Source organism: Crinia signifera, chromosome 5, assembly GCF_055691185.1.
Source record: "Crinia signifera chromosome 5, ASM5569118v1, whole genome shotgun sequence".
In the NCBI taxonomy this organism is placed as follows: domain Eukaryota; kingdom Metazoa; phylum Chordata; class Amphibia; order Anura; family Myobatrachidae; genus Crinia; species Crinia signifera.
Window position 1 is genome coordinate 18,949,637 of NC_139221.1, and position 19,547 is coordinate 18,969,183.

General features: G+C 47.1%; 1 protein-coding gene across 2 annotated transcripts in view; it reads left to right on the forward strand.

The window, feature by feature from the left end:
* The window catches only part of SLC30A8 (solute carrier family 30 member 8), a 38,722-nt gene extending 20,464 nt beyond the window's left edge, over nucleotides 1-18,258 (forward strand). The window contains exons 2-8 of one of the 2 annotated variants that reach the window (XM_083186184.1): nucleotides 6,618-6,808; nucleotides 9,451-9,597; nucleotides 11,640-11,793; nucleotides 12,745-12,925; nucleotides 14,305-14,410; nucleotides 15,715-15,849; nucleotides 16,936-18,258. In XM_083186184.1, the coding sequence (XP_083042310.1) occupies nucleotides 6,618-6,808; nucleotides 9,451-9,597; nucleotides 11,640-11,793; nucleotides 12,745-12,925; nucleotides 14,305-14,410; nucleotides 15,715-15,849; nucleotides 16,936-17,078 (1,057 nt within the window). In that variant the 3' untranslated portion in view covers nucleotides 17,079-18,258. Of the gene's footprint in view, nucleotides 1-6,617; nucleotides 6,809-9,450; nucleotides 9,598-11,639; nucleotides 11,794-12,744; nucleotides 12,926-14,304; nucleotides 14,411-15,714; nucleotides 15,850-15,932 lie in introns of both variants that reach the window. The other variant, XM_083186185.1, reaches the window with a different exon arrangement.
* The last annotated feature ends 1,289 nt before the right edge of the window (nucleotides 18,259-19,547 follow it).

Sequence of the window (19,547 nt, forward strand, 5' to 3'; positions counted from 1 at the left end):
CCAACTTTGACAGTCCGCACTCGGAGGTGCCAAAGAGTTGTCAGTTCTGATCTTGCCCTGACACATCTGCTTCCTCACTTATTCATTGTCAGCTTGTGTAAATTGACCTGTGCTGCCTCTTTAATGCTATTCAAAGGTTATGGCCTACAAGCACAATGATGGCAGCATTCCCACCCTCTGAGCTCTCTGTGCCCCATACAGCTGCACACCGCTCCACCTGGAAATCGGGGGTGAACCCTTGCAATAATACCACTGCCAGAGAGGCACAGAAATCAGAGGGAAGCATTTTCACTTACTGTGTATACCACAATGGTGATACCCTGGTGCCAACCAGAAACACATGGAATAGTGTATAGGTATTGCCACTGGAAGGGTTGTCATCAGCCCATAGTGGTCAGCGGGCCTGTTTTGGTGTTGGATGCAAGTGGGCTTGTGGATACATCTTGGGTTTGGATCTTGAACATGTGCTGTAGAAAGAAATTGTCAACTGTTATTCTGTGGATCAGGCCTACACACACTGATGGAGTGGGGAAGTACGAACAGATTGATTGGACCACTTCTGGGCGGTAACTAGAAATCCTCTTTCCGATGATGGTGTCAGTGTTGAACCCCCATTTTAAATCCCAGGAGATTTTCGATCCCAGGAACTTGAAGGAGGCCACCAACGGCACCACCCTGCCGGAGATCTCGAGCTGTGAAATTACAGTTGGTTTACTTCTAAAGTCCACAACCATTTCTACAATTTTGCGTGGGTTCGATGAGGTAATTTCTGGTGCACCACACTGCCAGCTGGTCCACTTCCTGTTTGTAGGTGGACTCTCTCTGTAGGTGGACTCTTTCTGTAGGTGGACTCTTTCCCTTCCTGCTTTAGCTGATCTTTAGATTCTGATTCTGATATCTCTACCGCCAAGGCTCCCCTTGAGTGAGGTTTTAGTGAGTGAGGTGTCTGTGAGTAAGGGAACGTATCTCCACAATAGCCTGTACCTGCTTCCCTAATTCTGCAGTCTGATCCAGATGCTACCTACATAAATAATGTCGGAGCCGGAGTGTAGTGGTGCATGTGACAGCGGGGGATAAGACATAGAACACAATTACATTAGCTGCTGGAGATAAGGAGACCCATTGTAAAGCCCAAACCTAGATAATATTAATCTGCTGCAGGTTCTCATTACTCCCACACCTCTGTGCTTAGCCACCGGTGCAGGATGCTTCGGCCTGTCGCTTGTATATTATGTGGATAAATAAAGAGATGTCATTTAGGAGGGAGCTGTTGTATCGTTGTGGCTGCGCCGTGTGCCAGATTGTTACGGGATTCATTTCCTTTGCAGAGATTTTAAGATATTGGGAACTAAATAGGTTTTCGGTATCAGATCGCCCTTTATTTGACGTTGTATTTCTTACCAATTAGCTCTATATTTCTCTGTGCGTTTTACTCTATAAGAGGAAGGCTGACAGTTTGATATTCCACTTATTCACCTAGCGGAAAGCATCCTGGCGGAATATCATACATACATTCCGCCTAACAACCCCCTGCCCGCCGCGCAGCAGTAGTCAGAGCGGGGACCTGGACTAGCAGTGAATATTAATGAGTGGGTCCCTGCTCCATCGCTGCTGGGGATAGCGGTGCTGATAACAGCATATGTAATGAGCGGGGCACCGCTCGTAGTGAATATTAATGAGCGGGTCCCCACTCATTACTTATACGGCTGTCAGCGCCGCTATCCCCAGCAGCACTGGAGCAGGGACCCGGCTCGTACTGAATATTAATAAGCAGATCCCCACTCATTACTTATGCAGCTGTCAGCGCCACTATCCCCAGCTGCCACTAACTACCGAGGGTGCAAAGGGTGCAGCTGCTATGGGACCTAACGGGGCACAACATGTAGTGGGGGCTCTGCCTGGCAAAGCTTATACTGTTGGCTCTGCCTGTCATAATAGGGCTCTGTCTGGCATAACATGTAACAGGGGCTATGCCTTACGCAATGTAACGGGGTCTATGCCTTATGCAACGTGACTCTGCCTGGAATAATGTGTAAAAGGGGCTCTACCTGGCATAATTTATATAGGGGGCTCTACCTTGTGTAATGTGTATAAGTGGCAAGACTGTGTGGCGTAATCTAAATAATGGAAACTTGTGTCTGCTGTGCTGTGTAACATGAAAACTTATATTTTTAATGTGCGGCTATGGCATTGTAGTGACAATGGTGGCGGGGGGCCCGCTGGAGCAGGGACCCAGCTCACAGTGAATATTAATGAGCGGGTCCCTGCTCATTATTTATGCGTCAGTCCCCGCCCATTAATATTCACTGCGAGTCCAGTCCCCACTCATTAGCTGTCAGCACTGCTGTGCCCTGGAGCCCTCCCCAGCGCCCGTGGAGGCCACCGAGCACCCTCCTTACCAGCAGTTACATACAAAAAGAAGTAATATTTAAATAAATGAATATTTATATATATATATCCAGGGAGTATCCACACCTATAATGTTGTGTATTGTCAGGCACTCACCTAATAACAAGTCCAAAAAAAATCCAAATAATGATTTTTTATTTTTCAATTTTTCAATCCTTTTCAGTCAGTCAGGTAGGTTTTCGGTCCCACATGGACCTTTTTCAAGGAGCTTTATCAGCAAAGGTAATCGCTATCAACGAAGTTGAAGAGGACAAACCCCATGGTGACTGGAGCAGCTGCTCCAGTCACCATGGGGTGACCTATAACCACCTGTGGTAAAACCTACCTGACTGACTGAAAAGGATTGAAAAATTTAAAAATAAAAAATCATTATTTGGATTTTTTTGGACTTGCTATCAGGCGAGTGCCTGACAATACACAACCTTATAGGTCCCTGGACTATAATTGGACACACATTCATGACGTGTATCCTTTGTCTGGCACCCCGTGTCACTAAAATTCAGTGTGAGTGCGGTCTACACACGGAACTATATTTATATAAAGAGTGGGACGGATCCCAATAAGGGCACTCACCAGAATTTCACGTAAAGACAACTTCTTTATTGGTAATCCATTACCAGATTTGGTTTTTATGTAGATCTACGTTTCGGCCACTAGAGGGTCTTTTTCAAGACACCACAGCATTGACATCCACACAGCTCAGAGGTCATGAGTGCTGGCTGTGAGTGCATAATCTACAAAGATATATATATATATATATATATATATATATATATATATATATATATATATATATATATATATATATATAGCAGCACTTTGATTGACTTTGACTTTGGCACCATTAATGTGGTGGGTGGGGGTGCCCAAAGGGTAGCAGCGCACCGCACACCACGCTTGCTGCCCTCCTGACGAATACCGCCAGCTGTCTTGGCTGCTGCCACCCATGGCTCCCTCCAGTACTCCCCCCTACTTCTGCACTGGTGGCGGAAAGAGGGCATGCTGCTGGCCCCCTCTCCTACCACTTCCGCTGCGCCAGGATCCACTGTGCCGGGAAACGGGAGATGGGGCTCGTAGGCAGGGCCGGTGCAAGGCTTCTCAGCACCCTAGGCAAAATTTCAAGCTACTCCCCCCCCCCCAACCCTCCCCCCTCATTTTTTTTAGATCATGTGGTCATCCAATCCCCATGACCCCGCCCCCCCCCCCGGAAGGTGGCCAAGTCCCCTGCTTTTCCTCTGCACCCTCCCCTTTGCCACCCACAACAGAGTACAAGGAGGAGGGGGCAGCAATGTAGGAAGTATGACTCAAGGGAAAGTATGGAGGTGAGGACTTAGAAGTTCCACAGCCGCCACCTGCATTAAGTACAACATGGATCCTCATAGACATCCTTAATTTTTTGATTTGCAGACTTGGTGGCGCCCCCCAGATCCTGGTACCCTAGGCAGCTGCCTAAAGTTGCCTAGTGGTAGAGCCGGCCCTGCTCGTAGGGGAAGCTGATCCGCAAGGGTGCAGAGTCTCTGTCCACCTGCAGACGGAGACCCTGCCCCCCTCCAGAAATGGTGGCCTCTGTAAAGAAGACGTATGCTAGTGGTAATCCTTCACCTTTAGCGTCTGATAGGGGAGTGCAGAGCACCCAGTGCTATCCGTACATGCGGATTACGGGAGTGTTGTGACCCTGCAACGCCTACCAATGTGCTAGTAAGGGGCGGGCACCTAACGTCAGCGGGTGTCAGCTGCCCTCTCCCAGATCAGAGACATCATAGAGGTGTCTCTGATCTGCGTGCGCTGGAGAAATCATTTGATGGTCACCGGGGGGGGAACCTCACTGCGGGCGGTGTTTGGTCCACACGCAATACTGCGAAATTTGCAGCATTGCGTATGGACCAGAATAAGGTCCAATATCAGGGTCACACATTGACAAATGGTCAACTTTGTGAACATATAAAAAAGCTCACAGGAATTTTTGACTTTTTTGGGCGCTAATGTTGACACTTGATCACCTGATCCACATGCCTGGGCCGGGTCTGTAGAGTGGCCAGAGTCCTGCTCCCCACTCCTCATTGCAGGGAGAGAGAGAGAACGCACTGCCGATGCAGCAGACTCTCTCTCCATCCCAGAACAGGCTGCTCAGTGCTGTATGCTTTCAGCAAAACTCTTTTCCTCCTCATTTGCCTTGTGATGGCTAAATGGCTTTCTGCTTCACATGCTCTGTGTACCTTTGTAGCAGGTGCTTTGTTTTATTGATTGCTTCAATTTTAGCACGGCCATGTTTTTCTTTCTGTTTATATACCAGACTCACACAGAAATATTATCTCTATTAATAGCGCAAAGGAGAATATTTTTTGGAAGACAGTGAACGATCTCCGGCCAATACTGCACCATTAATAATTACACATCAGGGATTCAGGGATCACAGAACAATTCTGACAGTACTGCAGCTTTTACCGATGCTGGCAAATACTAAATGTAAGTCAGGGCCGGATGATTAAGTCTTGTGGGGGGCCTAGGGCACTGAATACATGGGCGGTCTGCCCCCACTCCCCTGATCCGCCAATATCTTGTACCTCACATGTCATCCTTTAGAAAGAAATACAAATCCCATTTGGGACGAGGGGGGGGGAGTCCCAAATTGGGGGGGGGGGGGGGGGAATGGTCATCACAGGCACTACTTGCCTCAGACTGGTTACACCCGCTTGTGGAACCCGGGTGAGGAAAAGCTCCAGGGGAGGGGAAGGAGCATGCACAGCACAACAAAAAGGCACAACACAGATTATACTCACCGGATGTCTACCGGTTCCCTGATTCACCGAGGATCCTGGTACCGGCACCTGGAATTACAATTAGCCTCCTGCCTTCTAGGGCAGGGCAATCTGGATTCAAAAGATACCACGGCCTAGCGTCGAGCAACCTGGCGCCTAACGCTCGCGAAACCTGCTACCTAACACCGGATCCTTAGATGCCACGGCCTAGCACCCACGCAACCTGCGGCCACAACGCCTGATCTGTAACAAACACACTCTCGAAAAGGAACACGTTTGCATGGGTTAACATACAGTGAAATGCCCAGAAAGAAATCCACAGTACAAACACAGTATTATGCAAGCAAGGCACAAAACACTAGGGAGGCCTTACATCCCTCTGGCTGCTCCCTGCGGCCCATTTGACTAGGCCTAAAGCCTGGAGGCCCTAGACCTAGGGCCCACAGGTCAGGAGAGCCCAACTCACCATGACCCTGACTACTGCCGACTACTGCCCTCACAGGCCGGAAGGGTCTGAACCTGCTGCACTGGCCTTATGCCAGAAGCCTTGTTGCCCTGTATTGGGACCAAGGGGTCCAGGTCTGTCGCCCACGGGCCAGGAGAGCCTAACTGTAACTGGCCCCGGGCCGAGAGGGTCGAACTGATGTCCCCACAGTCCAAGAGGGCCAGAACATGCACCGCCGGGGGAGGGGCGGAGGGCAGCGTGACGGGCGCTGATTGGCTGGCCGAGGCTGCCTCCTATTGGTTGCACCTTCGGGAGCTGGGATTGGCTCCGGATGGGCACCATCAGCAGCGGGGGCATGCTGCGGGCACCGTTCTTCCTGCTCCGGTGCTGGGACCGGAGAAGTCGTCCCAGCACCAGGGTATATTTCTACACAGCATCCAAACAATCACATCGATATAGAAGCTCGCTCTCAATAGGCCCAGGCACAAAAGTAACTGTACTGCAGGTATTTTAATGGCAGCTCAGACTACACTGACAACCATGACTTTGAAATAACCTATATATAAGGGTTGGCATTTAAATCCCACCCCCCTCCCCCCCTCCCCTGGAGCCTACTTCTGACCGCCACAGCCTCTACTCTACTGCACCTGCGGTCCAATTCTAACCATCCCACTGGGTCTAATTTTGACCCTAACCCCAATACTTACTGTTACGATCCTTCGGGATTTGCCGACACCCCGCTGTAGTTAATCTGACTTTCAGGAACCATGGGAGGCTCCAGAGGTTCGGCTACAGCACAGTTCCAAATTCAAATAGGGAAGTCCCACCAACTGCTATTCCAATCTGACTCACTGGCAGTGGGTGTGGCTCCCCTGTTTGAATTTTGAACTGTGCCCCTCTGGAGCCACCATTGGCAGGGACCCAGACCACATACCGTATTATCAGTATTCTGCAGTTACAATTGTTGCCATTGTTCCCAGATGATCATTTTTATTTTATTCCAGAGAAGAACAAGAGAACTATAACAAGGAGAAGCATAAAGACGAAAACCGCAATCAAACGATAAATCCCTATCACTGTCACAACAACAACACCAAGGCGTATGACGCCAGGCAGAAAGAAAAGAAGGTGGCTGTAAAGAAACTGTACATTGCAGCAGCCATTTGCCTGACGTTTATTGCGTCAGAAATTGCAGGTGAGTTACTTGCGCACCTTTATAATCCACAAATTCTTCCAACTTTTTAAAAATTGTATATGAAATGGTCCACGACAGACAGTATATCTGGTTCCTGCTAGCATCAGTTTATTCTGTGTACCTTACTTCAAGCGGGATACGGTCATTAGGTCGACACCATTAGGTCCACATGCAGAATAGTCTACATGTCATTAGGTTAACACAAGCATAAGGTCGACATGGGCAAGGTCGACAATCAAAAGGTTGACATGGTGTTTTTCACAGTTTTTTGAGCCGACATGTGCCCACAGGTGGTATTTCATGCCCAACCATCCACTAGGGTGAGGTGGCAGAATAAAATAGTGTGCTGAGTGTAGCGAGGCACCGTGCCTGAAGCATGGCGAGCGCAGTGAGCCATGTGAGGGGACGCGGTGCAACATGAATGTCGACTGTGTTGACATTCATGTATAAAAACAAAACAGTGAAAACCCCATGTCGACTTTTTGACTGGCGACCTTGCCCATGTCAACATAATGCTTGTGTCGACCTAATGACATGTCGACCTACACCCATGTTGACCTAGACCCATGTCGACCTTTCTGCTGTAGACCTAATGATCCATACCACTTCAAGCTGACAGTTGCTGTCAGCACTCGTCAACACCTATGCAAACCTTCCTACCTATATATAAACATGAGGATTGTGTTCATATTTTGTTCAAAGCATTTTAGCTTGCAGCCCAACATCAGGAGATCCCCAAATTTTGCAGTTCCCTGCAATAGGATTCAGAGTGTGCTCCACAAACCCTTGAGAAAGGCACAGTGGCGAAACGCGCGTTGGTTCACTGGGCTCGTCTCACTATAATGCTGGGTACAAAGTGAGTGATATATCTGGGATTCGTGCAAAGGGACGATTTATCACATGCTCGTTGGCAGCATTGGACCCCCGATATGTCTGTGAACGATGGTTTTCACAGATATGTTGGATCGGCCCGTCAGCACGGCCAATATCTGCACTTATATCGGCACATCTGGATGTGTCTGCTGTCAGACTTCCAACTGCCCATACACAGGGTCCACCACAGATCAGACTCTGAGAAGGGCAAAGTCTCACAAGATTTTTTGAGGATGTGGGACCTCTTTACAATATGGTTCTGTTAAATAACCTTGTTTGACTTTTCTCATTTGCAGACTAAGGGATAAGGTGAAAGTGCTGAGTCAGACAGTGATAAGCTCTGTACTAGCCGTAGACATGACAGATGTTAAAATATTTCCTGCAACGTTAGATTGGTAATTAGTTGCTTCAACCAACTCAGTGCCCAACAACAATATTGTAGAGAAAGGTAAAATATTAACTTTCAGTGCAATAAACGATGAACTTGACCCTTATGTGGCTGATTATCTTCAGGTAAATTGGATGGGAAATGTTGTGTAAAAGAAATATCCTGCATCGGAAGTCAACAATTATACCCACCAATGGCTAATAATGACTTCTTTCTCCATAGGTATTGGTGCATAATCCATGATTCCCAGTCATTCTTAAGGCAATAGGGTCAACGCAAGTTTTGATCAGATTTTGTCCACTTCAGTGTGTGACCACGATTGGAAATGTAGATTTCTCGCCACGCTTTGTGCAGGGTGCCTCGCTCCCGTTGCACACGGAACGGGTTACTATTCCCAATCAATGTCATGTGGATGGTAGATGAACCAAAACTTGAAAAAAAGAGAAACATAAAATAATAAAAACCTGTGCCGAACATATGTATGTTGACTATTGTCGTGTCAACGTTTTGGCCACGTCGACCATATGAGATTGACCTATTGACTAACGAGACACTATTGCCTGGAGTTTGGAACCCTTGTGGTGTCTTATAGAAATGAAAGATGATCATTATAAAATGTACAGGGGTGTGAGAAGCCTCGGTGGTGTCACTATGGGACAGATGTATCAAGCTTCAAAAAGTGATACAATGGAGAGTGATATACAACCAGCCAACCAGCTCCCAACTGTCATATAACAGGCTGGGTTTGAAAAATGACAGGTAGGAGCTGATTGGCTGGTTGTTTATCAATCTTCAATTTATCAGTTTTTGAAGCTTGATACATCTGGGCCTATGTATAGTGTGTATTAAAATTATAAACTTGTAATTTTGGGTCTGTACTGCACAAGGATACACAAAACATTTATTTATATGGCGTCACACGGGTTCTGCAGCGTCTAACAATACATAAAGGAGCAAAAAAAAACAACTGGAAAATAATAACGAATTACATTATAAGGCAATATAGGACAAGTACATGGTAAATAAAGATAAGGGGATAGGACACTGATGCAGTTATCATGGTGGCAGAGATATATTGTAAGACTAGCACATGAGAAGAGAGGGCCTTGCTCGTGAGAGCTTACATTCTAAAAGGGAGGGGCAGACAGACTGGGGTGACAAAGAAGAGGCAGACAGGAGCATAAACAGAAGGTTAGGATGAGAGATAACTGGGTGTAATGAAGAAGGGATCTTAAGAGCCCATTAAATGTGTTGTAGGGAGGTAGCGAGTCTGACAGGGAGGGGAAGAGAGTTCCAGAGGTAAAGGTTTGATGTCATATTGCCTGTGTAGCGTGTTGCTTTCCATTTGACATATCTGCTCTATCTGTGTCATTTACTGCAGGGGGTTACATTGCCGGAAGTCTGGCGGTTGTGGCAGATGCCGCCCACCTTTCTGTCGATCTCTCCAGTTTCCTGATCAGCATTTGCTCGTTGTGGCTCTCATCCAAACCAGCGACCAAGAGGCTGACCTACGGCTGGTACAGAGCAGGTGACACAATCCACAGTAATACAGCAACTGATAATAAGAAAAGGTACTTGTGTAGTTTCACGGCGCCAGTGTTTGTTTATTAATCCAGACAGCTGTGTTTAATGTTTCTTTGAAAATTGGCAGCTTGCCAGAGTCTGTGATTACTTTAAATGTGAAACTTGGCTGCTTTCCTACACTGTAGTAGGCTAGCGCGCGCTCACTCTGTGCTTAATCTGTGTAACTGTACTAAGGTACATTATCGGTGAAATAGCGTTTTTTTGCGCTGCAGTAGCGTCACAGTCACAAACAGCGGCTGTAGTCGCAAACTGCATCTAGTTGGCCGCAGTCAGAATTTTAGTCCCAGTCACAGTTGCGTCCCAATCACAAACACACTTTCAACGCCACCCCGAAGCGTGGCGAGCGCAGTGAGCCCCGCGAGGGAACGCGGTAAGCATCCAACCGACCTTTTCATATTCCCACTATCCACGCCAGCGTTGAGCTGACTTTATATAGTGTGGCGAGCGCAGCGAGCCACCGAGCCTGTAGTGTGGCAAGCACAGCGAGCCCCGCAGAACACAAGTGAAGTAATCCACGTCCCCTCGCCATGCTTCGGGCTCGGTGGCTCGCTGCGCTTGCCACACTATCTAGAATCAACTCCATGCCGATGTGGATAGTGGGGGTATGAAAAGGTCGGTCGGATGCGTACCGTGTCCCCTCGTGGGGCTCGTTGCGCTTGCTACGCTTCAGGGTGGTGTGGAAAGTGTGTTTGTGACTGGGACGCAACTGTGACTGGGACTCAAATTCTGACTGCGGCCAACTAGACGCAGTTTGCGACTACAGCCGCTGTTTGTGACTGTGACGCTACTGCAGTGCAAAAAAACCCGCTATTTCACCGATAATGTAGCTTAGTACAGTTACATAGATTAAGCACAGAGTGAGCGCGCGCTAGCCTACTACAGTGTAGGAGCCTGGAAACCAGCCAAGTTTCACATTTAAAGTAAACACTGACTCAGGACGTGGACTCTGGCATGCTGCCAATTTTCAAAGAAACTGTAAACACAGCTGTATAAACACCGGCGCCATAAAACTACACAAGTACCTAAAAAAAAAAAAATACTTCCGCATAGCCCTAACCCTTACTATAATACATATTTATTATTTGATGCCTGTAGAAGTACTTAATGTTGTAGGATAAAATAGAAGCCTCATTTTGGGCCTAATTCAGACCTGTTCGCCAGGCTGTGTACACTTGTGGTCAGCGCCGCCTCCCGCCGAGCGCCCACCACACCCCTGCCACCCGCATCCCCTCGCATGTGGCCAAAGGAGCAAGAAACCATTGGATTGTTGCCGACCATTGAATGATTTCTCTTCCATTCAGCGGAAAAAAAAATCAGTCAGAACCGACATTTATTACCATCGGAGATGGCCGAAAAGGGGGCGGGTGCTGACGTCATGTGACATCAGCCTCCTGCGTTCCCAAGGGAACACCTAGCGTTTTCATGGGGAAGTCCATAAACTCTGAGCATTCGCCAGTCCCCTGACTGCCCTCTCCCCTCCCTCAACAAAGCGAGTGCCTCAGGTGTCTACACATGCGCATAATCATGTGAGCCTCCAACATCAGAAACGGAGGCCCCGTCCGATCAAATGTGAATCAGGCCTTTTGTGGATTGATAGAACAGTATGGCCCGATGGCACCCTCATTTGCATAGACCACACCCTCATTTGCATAGGCCATGCCTCCCTGTTGCGCGAGTGTCCCTCTTCTGCAGATTAAGAAGTTGGGAGGTATGTCACAGGGAAAACGGAGCACTGACCATTTTCCTGGTGATCTGCATGTGCACTGTGGAAAAAGCACTAACAATATGGCCGCCACACCATGTTTCTGAAGACCTGTCCACACGTAGTAGACTCTAGCACAGTGCCAGAATCTACTCACTGCCACATCAAGCTGCCGCTCAGATCAGCACACAGCATTATTATATATATATAGGGGATTACAGGACAGCTCTGCAGGAACATTTGTGTACAAAAGTGGCTACAAAACTCTATTCTTATATTTTCAGAAATTGTTGGAGCGTTACTGTCTATGATCACCATATGGATCGTGACCGCAGTGCTGGTGTTTTTGGCTTGTAAGAGGATCCTGCACCCGGATTACACCATTGATGGGACTGTTATGCTCATCACATCTGCCTGTGCGTTAGCAGCTAACATAGTGTGAGTATTGCCGCTGTGTTACACACTTATGTGGTCAAAACCAACCTCCGTTACATAGCGACATTGCTTGGTGTGATGTGCCGCACATCACACCTAGCGATAACACTAGTGACCGCCGCTTGTGTGATGAAGTAGCGATGTGTCACTCTGACCTTCACTGACATCACTCAACGTGTACCCAAGTCAGAGTTGTCTACTTTTTGGGAACGTGGTACACTTATAAGGTGTCCATGTCGACACAGACACCAAAAAAAGTGTGAAAAACTTGCATTGACCTTGTGGATGTCGACCATAAGCTTGTATTGACCTTTTAACAATGTGGACCTATGGTATATAGACCATTTTCAGGTGTCGATCTAGTCACTGTCGACTATTAGTGGTCGACCTAGTGACTGTTGACATAGACATTGTTGACTATACCATAACCAACTCAAAGTTAGCCCTAACTAATTAGATGCATAGGCAAGATTTGGTTGGTGCCCCCTAGCACCATCGCTATTTCTGCCACTGACCAATTGCTCTTTATTCCCCACACTGCAAAGTGGTGTAATGCTCCTTATTTACATTACACCACATTGTATTGCTCCTCATTCACACTGCACCACATAGTAGTGTTCTTTATACATGTTCCACTTCCACTATACAGTATTGCACCTTAAACACATAATGCCAAACAGTAATTGTGACCCTTATACAAATAATGCCACACAATAATGTCCCTTACATATAGTACCACACATCAGTAATGCCCTTATGTACTCATAATGCCATTCAGTATTGCCACAATCCAGCCCTTACAACCCAATACCCACGTCCCTCCCTTGCAGAGCACTCTCACCTGGCCTAAACTCTGCAGACATTGAAGATTGGACTGGCTGCATTAAATCTGTCCAGGCTTCAATGTCTATGTCAACAGCAACGCCTGCTAATAACTGTTTCTCCCCATTGCAGCTTGGCGTTGGTCCTACACAGCACAGGACACGGACACAGTCACTCAGGGGCCCAGCCACACACAGGGCCTGATCACAAACCTCAGGCAAATGCAAGTGTGCGCGCAGCCTTCATCCACGTCATCGGAGACTTGTTCCAGAGCATCAGCGTTCTGATCAGTGCGCTCGTCATCTACTTCAAGGTCATCTCGTTACAGGGAAACTTGCTGTGCTAGAGTATTATGTGTTCCATGGGGGGATTATCACAGTGGAAACTATCAAAGGAGAACAGACATTAGCATGATTGCTCTGACGTACTGCTAGCGCACATAGAGATCCAGATACACGTTTGTATATTGCATAAAAGCATGTGTGGGCTACATGCGAAAGCAGTCAGTACTTACCCTGCATGCAGATACAATAAATGTAGGGAGGCAAACCCAGTGACTTCACAGCGATTATCGGTGGTCTGAGCATGTATCTAATGTCATTACCGTCGGTGGTCCCAGTTAGGTTTTATACAGCGATTGAGCATTCAAGGGAGGTAACGGGGGAGGGGTGGCGTGGCGCAGACGGTCAGGGCGATCCCAAACGCACTCAGAATGGTTCAGTTCCACCACATAATAAGCAATAATTGGTTGACAGGTGCCAGATGACAACATGACAGTCGAAATTCCGATGGTCACTACACCTACATTGGAATCCCGATGGTTTAAATGCCCGACAGTGGGGATCCCGACTTATGGGGATTTTCTCCCTCGTGGGGTCCATGACTCCTATAGAGGCAGAATAGGACCTGTGGCGTGAACAGCGTGCCACCGAGCTCATAGGGGCTTCATTGCGTTTGCCTACCTGACGGGGTATCGGCAGAATTCCGACTATCACACCCTTGGCTGCCGCGTCTTTGTACTACTACTTTGTACTAGCGAGCAGGCACCACCGCGCCGAGCGCATGTCCCCCCCCTGCCGCCGAGTGAATCCCTGTGACACAATGCGAGCAGATGTGTCCGCTTACACATTCTCTCGCATGCGGCAAAACATTCCATGGTCGCTCAGCCATAAAGAAGCGGCCGTGCAATTCGTTTGTCGTTTGAAGAACGGTGCCAGGTGCCGCTCCCGTTAACACCGCAGAATGGGGCAGATGTATTAAGCCTTAACAAGAGATAAATGCACGGGTGATAGCGAGAGATAAACGTCCAGCCAATCACATCCTTACTTACTTTTTTCAAACACAGCCTGTAACATTGCAGTTAGCAGGTGATTGGCTGGACGTTTATCTCTCCTTATCGCCCTTGGATTTATCTCTTGTTAAAGCTTAATACATATGTCAGTTATGCTGCAGCTGTCTGGGGCCTGTGAGCGATATCGCTACACGCGTTTCGCGTATGCACTGACCCCATAACATCGTATTTGTATGTACTCCATCAGTTTTGCTTACTACTATAATGATTGACAACTACTACAGATTTGTATAAAAAGCATAAAGGATAATAATAATAATAATAATAATAATAATAATAATAATAATAATAATAATAATATATTGTGGACTAACATCTCACTGATATTTTTTGTATTTCAGCCACAGTACAAGATAGCCGATCCAATTTGCACATTTATATTTTCCATCTTCGTTCTGGCCACCACAATTACAATCCTACGGGATATTTTCATTGTACTAATGGAAGGTGAGAAAGCAGTAAAAGTCATTGCTATCACAATTTATATACTGTATGTGTGTATTTACGGGGTGATCCGGCATGAATCTCTAACCTCGTTACAAATGACTGTAAGCAGAAAGACGCAGCAAAGACAGAAACAAAAAAAGCCCCGTGCAAATTTGCGAATCCATCTCAGATCTCTTTGGATTCACAGATCATCTCCATCTGAGCTAATGTGAGTAAGTGGTCAGTGCTGAGGCCAGAGACCTTCCCCAAAACTCCTGGGCACGCCTGCATCTTTGCGTAGCTCCCAACTGTCCCAATTTTCGCAGGAACATCACGTTTTTTGGGGATGTTACAGCGTCTTACCAAGGACCGGCAGTGTCCCGCAGCGGGGGGCAGTTGGGGGAGGGCGTGACCTCGTGGAGTGTCGCAAGTATAGGTCATGCGCCTTTCTGCTAGCCCACGCCCAAAACATTTTCAGCGCACGTGAGCATCCCTCCTCCAAGTTGGGAGGTATGATTTTTGTAAACACACCCAGGAAACGCCATGTTTCCACCCAGAAATGCCAGCTTCCTGTCAATCAAACTGTGACTACTATGCGGTCGGAAATGTTGTTGCTAAATTGCGTATGCGCCATCGTTCGATAATGAAAATTCTCTAAATAGCCATCCATGCTTAATTAGGCCACTAAAAAAAAACATTTGACTAGGTGGCCATCAATAAAATGTTGCCTATTAATACAATTTCATTTCTGAATGAATGACACCCCTGCCATGATGAGTTTGATGGAGTCCTGATGGTTCAGGGATAAATGGTAAAGAATATCTAAAAAAAAAAAAATACATAAAAACATGAAAAATTTGTGTCGACCATTGTTAGTGGTTGACCTAGTGATTGTTGACGTACTATACCATAACCAACCCAAAGCTGGCCCTAACTAATTTGATTAAGGCAAGATGTAGTCCCTAGTACCATCGCTAGTTCTGACACTGACCAGTTGCTCTTTATTCACATTACAGCACACGGGATTGCTACCTTATTCACCTTTACCACATTGTATTGCTCCTTATTCACACTGCACCACATAGTAGTATCCTTTATACATGTTACCCTACACAATATTGCAGTATTGCGCCTGATTTTCTACTGTAGTATTGTCGACCCAGACATTGTTGACCTGCCGCTGGACGCCGTCCTGATGCGCCCTCTTTTGGATTCCAAAATGCCCATTTTGAACCTGCTTTGACACTGTGCTGATTCTAACGTTTTGTCCATTACGTTCATTTATGCTGCTGTCGTTACTAATAGACACTGATTCTAATCCACAGGGGTCCCCCGCGGGATTAATTACAGCGTTGTGAAGCAGTCTATTCTTGCAGTGAATGGGGTGAAGTCATTACACAGCCTTCATCTCTTGGCCTTAACAATGAACCAAGTCATCCTCTCCGTTCATGTAGCCACAGGTCAGTAAATGCGTGTGCATCGGGAACAAACGTTCATTTGTTGCACAATAGAGTTTTTTTCTCTGTTTTATCTTCTCTCCTAGTGCAGCGATACCTGTCATTACATCCTACTGCAGCTTTCAGCACATTGTGTTTCCATGATACTGCGCTTTGGGATAGTTCTATCAGAAAGCACAATGGCTGGGACTCTGGCTGACCTGTCTGCCACGGAGAAATGTCTCTTGCTAGCAAGACATCGTTCATATGGACTGTAGAGGCATCTGGAGTATCAAACTGTAACTGTGCAATATATAACAAAGTGACAATGGAAAAGTAAACTTTACTAGGGTGTCCGAAACAAAGAAGCCTCCAACGTAACCTGAGGCCTGTTTTAAAAGCTCCACCCAAATTTAACTCTCCCAAATCTAATCACACGCATAACTGAGAAGCTGAAGCAGGACAGAGGCAGAGAGACCAGCAGACACTGCTGCTTCCCTTGGCTCCGACGCATCCCAGGCTGCCCCAGCACGCCCATCCGCCCGCCCATCCTGTGCACAGTAGCCAATAGCCGGCTCTGTGTACAGTTAATTGATTCAGTGGGGGGATTTGTCATCTCTGCCATGGTCTCAATCGCGCTGTGGCTGACTCGCCTCTAGTGCTCAGCCAGTGGGCAGCGGCAGGCAGCAGCATATCAGTGCGTCGAGCGGGTGCCGGCGCCCACACAGACCCTGCTGCTGCTTGCTCCCCCAAGCGGCTGCTGGGGCTGCCCTACAGTAGTTACGCCACTGCCCGTACACACGGTTCGATGGTCTATTTTTCTATTAAATTTTGCTTGTATAAGCAAAATCGAATCAAAATCAAATGCATTCTATTTTGATTTGATCCCGATGCGCAGCCCCGCTCTTTCTGCACATGTTACATCTACCCCACCTGCAGTGCAGCATGGTTTTGCCCATTTTGAGATCAAATTTCTCCTGTGAAGAGGTCTGAATTAGGACCATTAGGAAGACGCATGCAGTGTGCCATTCTCATGGCATTCTGGGGTGCAATTTTGGGATTGATGATAATAGGCAGAAAATAAACTTTTCCTTTTTTCTTTTCTTCAAGACGCCTCAGAGGATTTTAAGAGAATTACAAAGGAAGTCACACGGAAGATATTTGATAGTTTTCCCTTTCACTCGGTCACCGTTCAAGTGGAATCTGCGGAAGATCAGAGTCTGGACTGTATGTTTTGTAACGAGCCAAAATAATTACTGTATGACTCTGCTAAACCAATCCACTGAGCTCCGTGGCTGAGGGAAGTGGATGCATCCAATTAAAACCTCCCGTGGATCCATCGGGATGGCCCAAGGGTCAAGGTCTGACTGGTTCTGTGTTTTCAATGCCCATGTGCTCTGCCTAACACACCAAGGTCCGGATCAACACCAGCTGCCCCAGTCTTCACCACCACATGGTAGAGTGTTCTACAGCCCCGCACAGCTGACCTCCAATTGGCGGGACCCTTCAACAACTGCATAACTAAAAGGACACATCTTCGAGGCCCTTAGGGAGGTCCCACATACAGCACATAATGGCCAGTTCATTGGCTACAAAGTTTTGTGAAAATCTCCGTCTCCAAACGCCTCCTACCCAGTGGTTGTTGGTTTCTGAAGACCCAGTAACGACTTGCTACATGATGGTGAAGAATGGATATTATGTCGATCATCTCCACTCTAATTGGGACAGCATACAAATATTTTACTCAAATGTTCTTCAAGGACATTTTAAAAGTAGTTTTAAAATGCCCCCAAGTAAAGAAACCTTTACTGAGATGATGGACTGCTACAGTATGTGGTATATAGGTTTTCAGTGAAACGGAATCAGTGGGGGATGCCAACGTTCATGCAAGTGAGCAATTATTGGAAGATTGCCCAAGAGCAATGCCGGCATCTCTGTCCCCGTGGTCAGTTTTCGCAATCCTAGATTCATGGTAACATAGTAGTTGAAGTTCAAAAAAGACTTTCATCCATCGATTTTAACCTGTTGTCCTTGGTGAGAGAACCCCGAAATGGATTATTTACTTGACATTCTATTAAGTTAAGTAGTGGTTATGGGTTACACCCTCAATGTTTTTTTTTTTTTTTTTCGTTTTTTTTTTCAACATTACATCTTTATTTCAAATTTTCACAGTTATAACAATTGGGTAAAGAAAAAAAATGAGGTACTTGTTTCCTAGAACGGCCACAATCGGGGGTAATCGTGTACCTTAACTTAAGGTACACGATTACCCCCGATGGACCCGATTTCCTTTGAAATCAGGTTCATTTTGCCGGCAAAGGAAAAATAGGGTCCATCGCATCGGTCAGGTGCATTAACATGGCACGCGACCGACGCGATGTACCCGATTTTGCCATAGGGTTCAATGTTAAAATATTGAACGTCACCCCACGATTGACGGTAACCCGAAGCGTGGCGAGCGTAGCGAGCCCGCGATGGGTGGCGGTACGCGTCCTCCGACCTTTTCATACCCCCTACTATCCACGTCGGCGTGGAGCTGAGAATATAAAGTGTGGCGAGCGCAGCGAGCCCGAAGCGTGGCGAGCCCCGCGAGGGGACGTGTATACCTGTGAAGTTATATGCGTCCCCTCGCAGGGAACGCTGCACTTGCCACGCTTCGGGCTTGGTGGCTCGCTACGCTCGCCACACTTTATATTCTCAGCTCCACGCCGACGTGGATAGTAGGGGTATGAAAAGGTCGGAGGACGCGTACCGCCGCCCCTCGCAGGCTCGCTACGCTCGCCACGCTTCGGGTTGGCGTCAATCGTGGGGTGCCATTGAGGGGGTTAAAATTGGGGTCTGAGGAGAATTTTACATTGAATCCAATGTAAAATAGGGTCCCAGGGACCATCGCGTCGGTCGCATCGCATGCGATTTGGTCGCATGCGATGCGATCGATGCAATGCGACCGACCCGATCAACATCGGTGTGGCCGTTCTAGGAAACAAGTACCAAAAATGATAACAAAGGAATGTTCCTCCTTTGTGCGTTGCTGCTGCATATGTGTGCGGAGATGCTGGGGACTTTGCGATGGCGCTGTTAGGCGTTTATATTAATATCTGGGGGGCTGTTTGTGTTTCACTTGCCTGCTCTAGCAAGTCCGTAGGTTGAAAAATGCAGCTGTGTAGAATTTATTTATACTATTCGGAGTCAGAAGATGCATCCGGCCCAAAAAATCCATCTTCACCAGGTATCTATCTTCATGAGACACGTCTTCAACTAACTACTTATACCGAGCGCCGTGTGCATAGTTTGGCAGATGTAGTATAATGAGCAAAACTACAGCCAATAAATATTAATCTGTGCAGACTCAGCTTTCCAAGGTCCAATTTCACTGCCTGGTTCTTGAATACACCACAGTTAGTTTAGATTTTTGCAAAGATGTTACCAGTTCTCTGCATGAAATAAAATGGCCAAATTCAGCAGTTCTTCTTTTTGGATCCCTGGAGGACTTCTGCGGAGAATCAGTGTTAGACGGGGAGTGATGAGAGGTTTGTCATCTCAGTGCAGGAATACAAGCAGCATTAGCTATTTATGTTTCCCCAGCGCAGGGTATATTTCTGCCTTGGCTCAGAAAGGAATCAGCAGTAACTTTTCATATTTACATAGTTTATACAGCCGGTTGCAAATCACAGCAGCGCTTTGAGTCATTGGGCCTCATTAAGACCCCATCGTACAGCAGC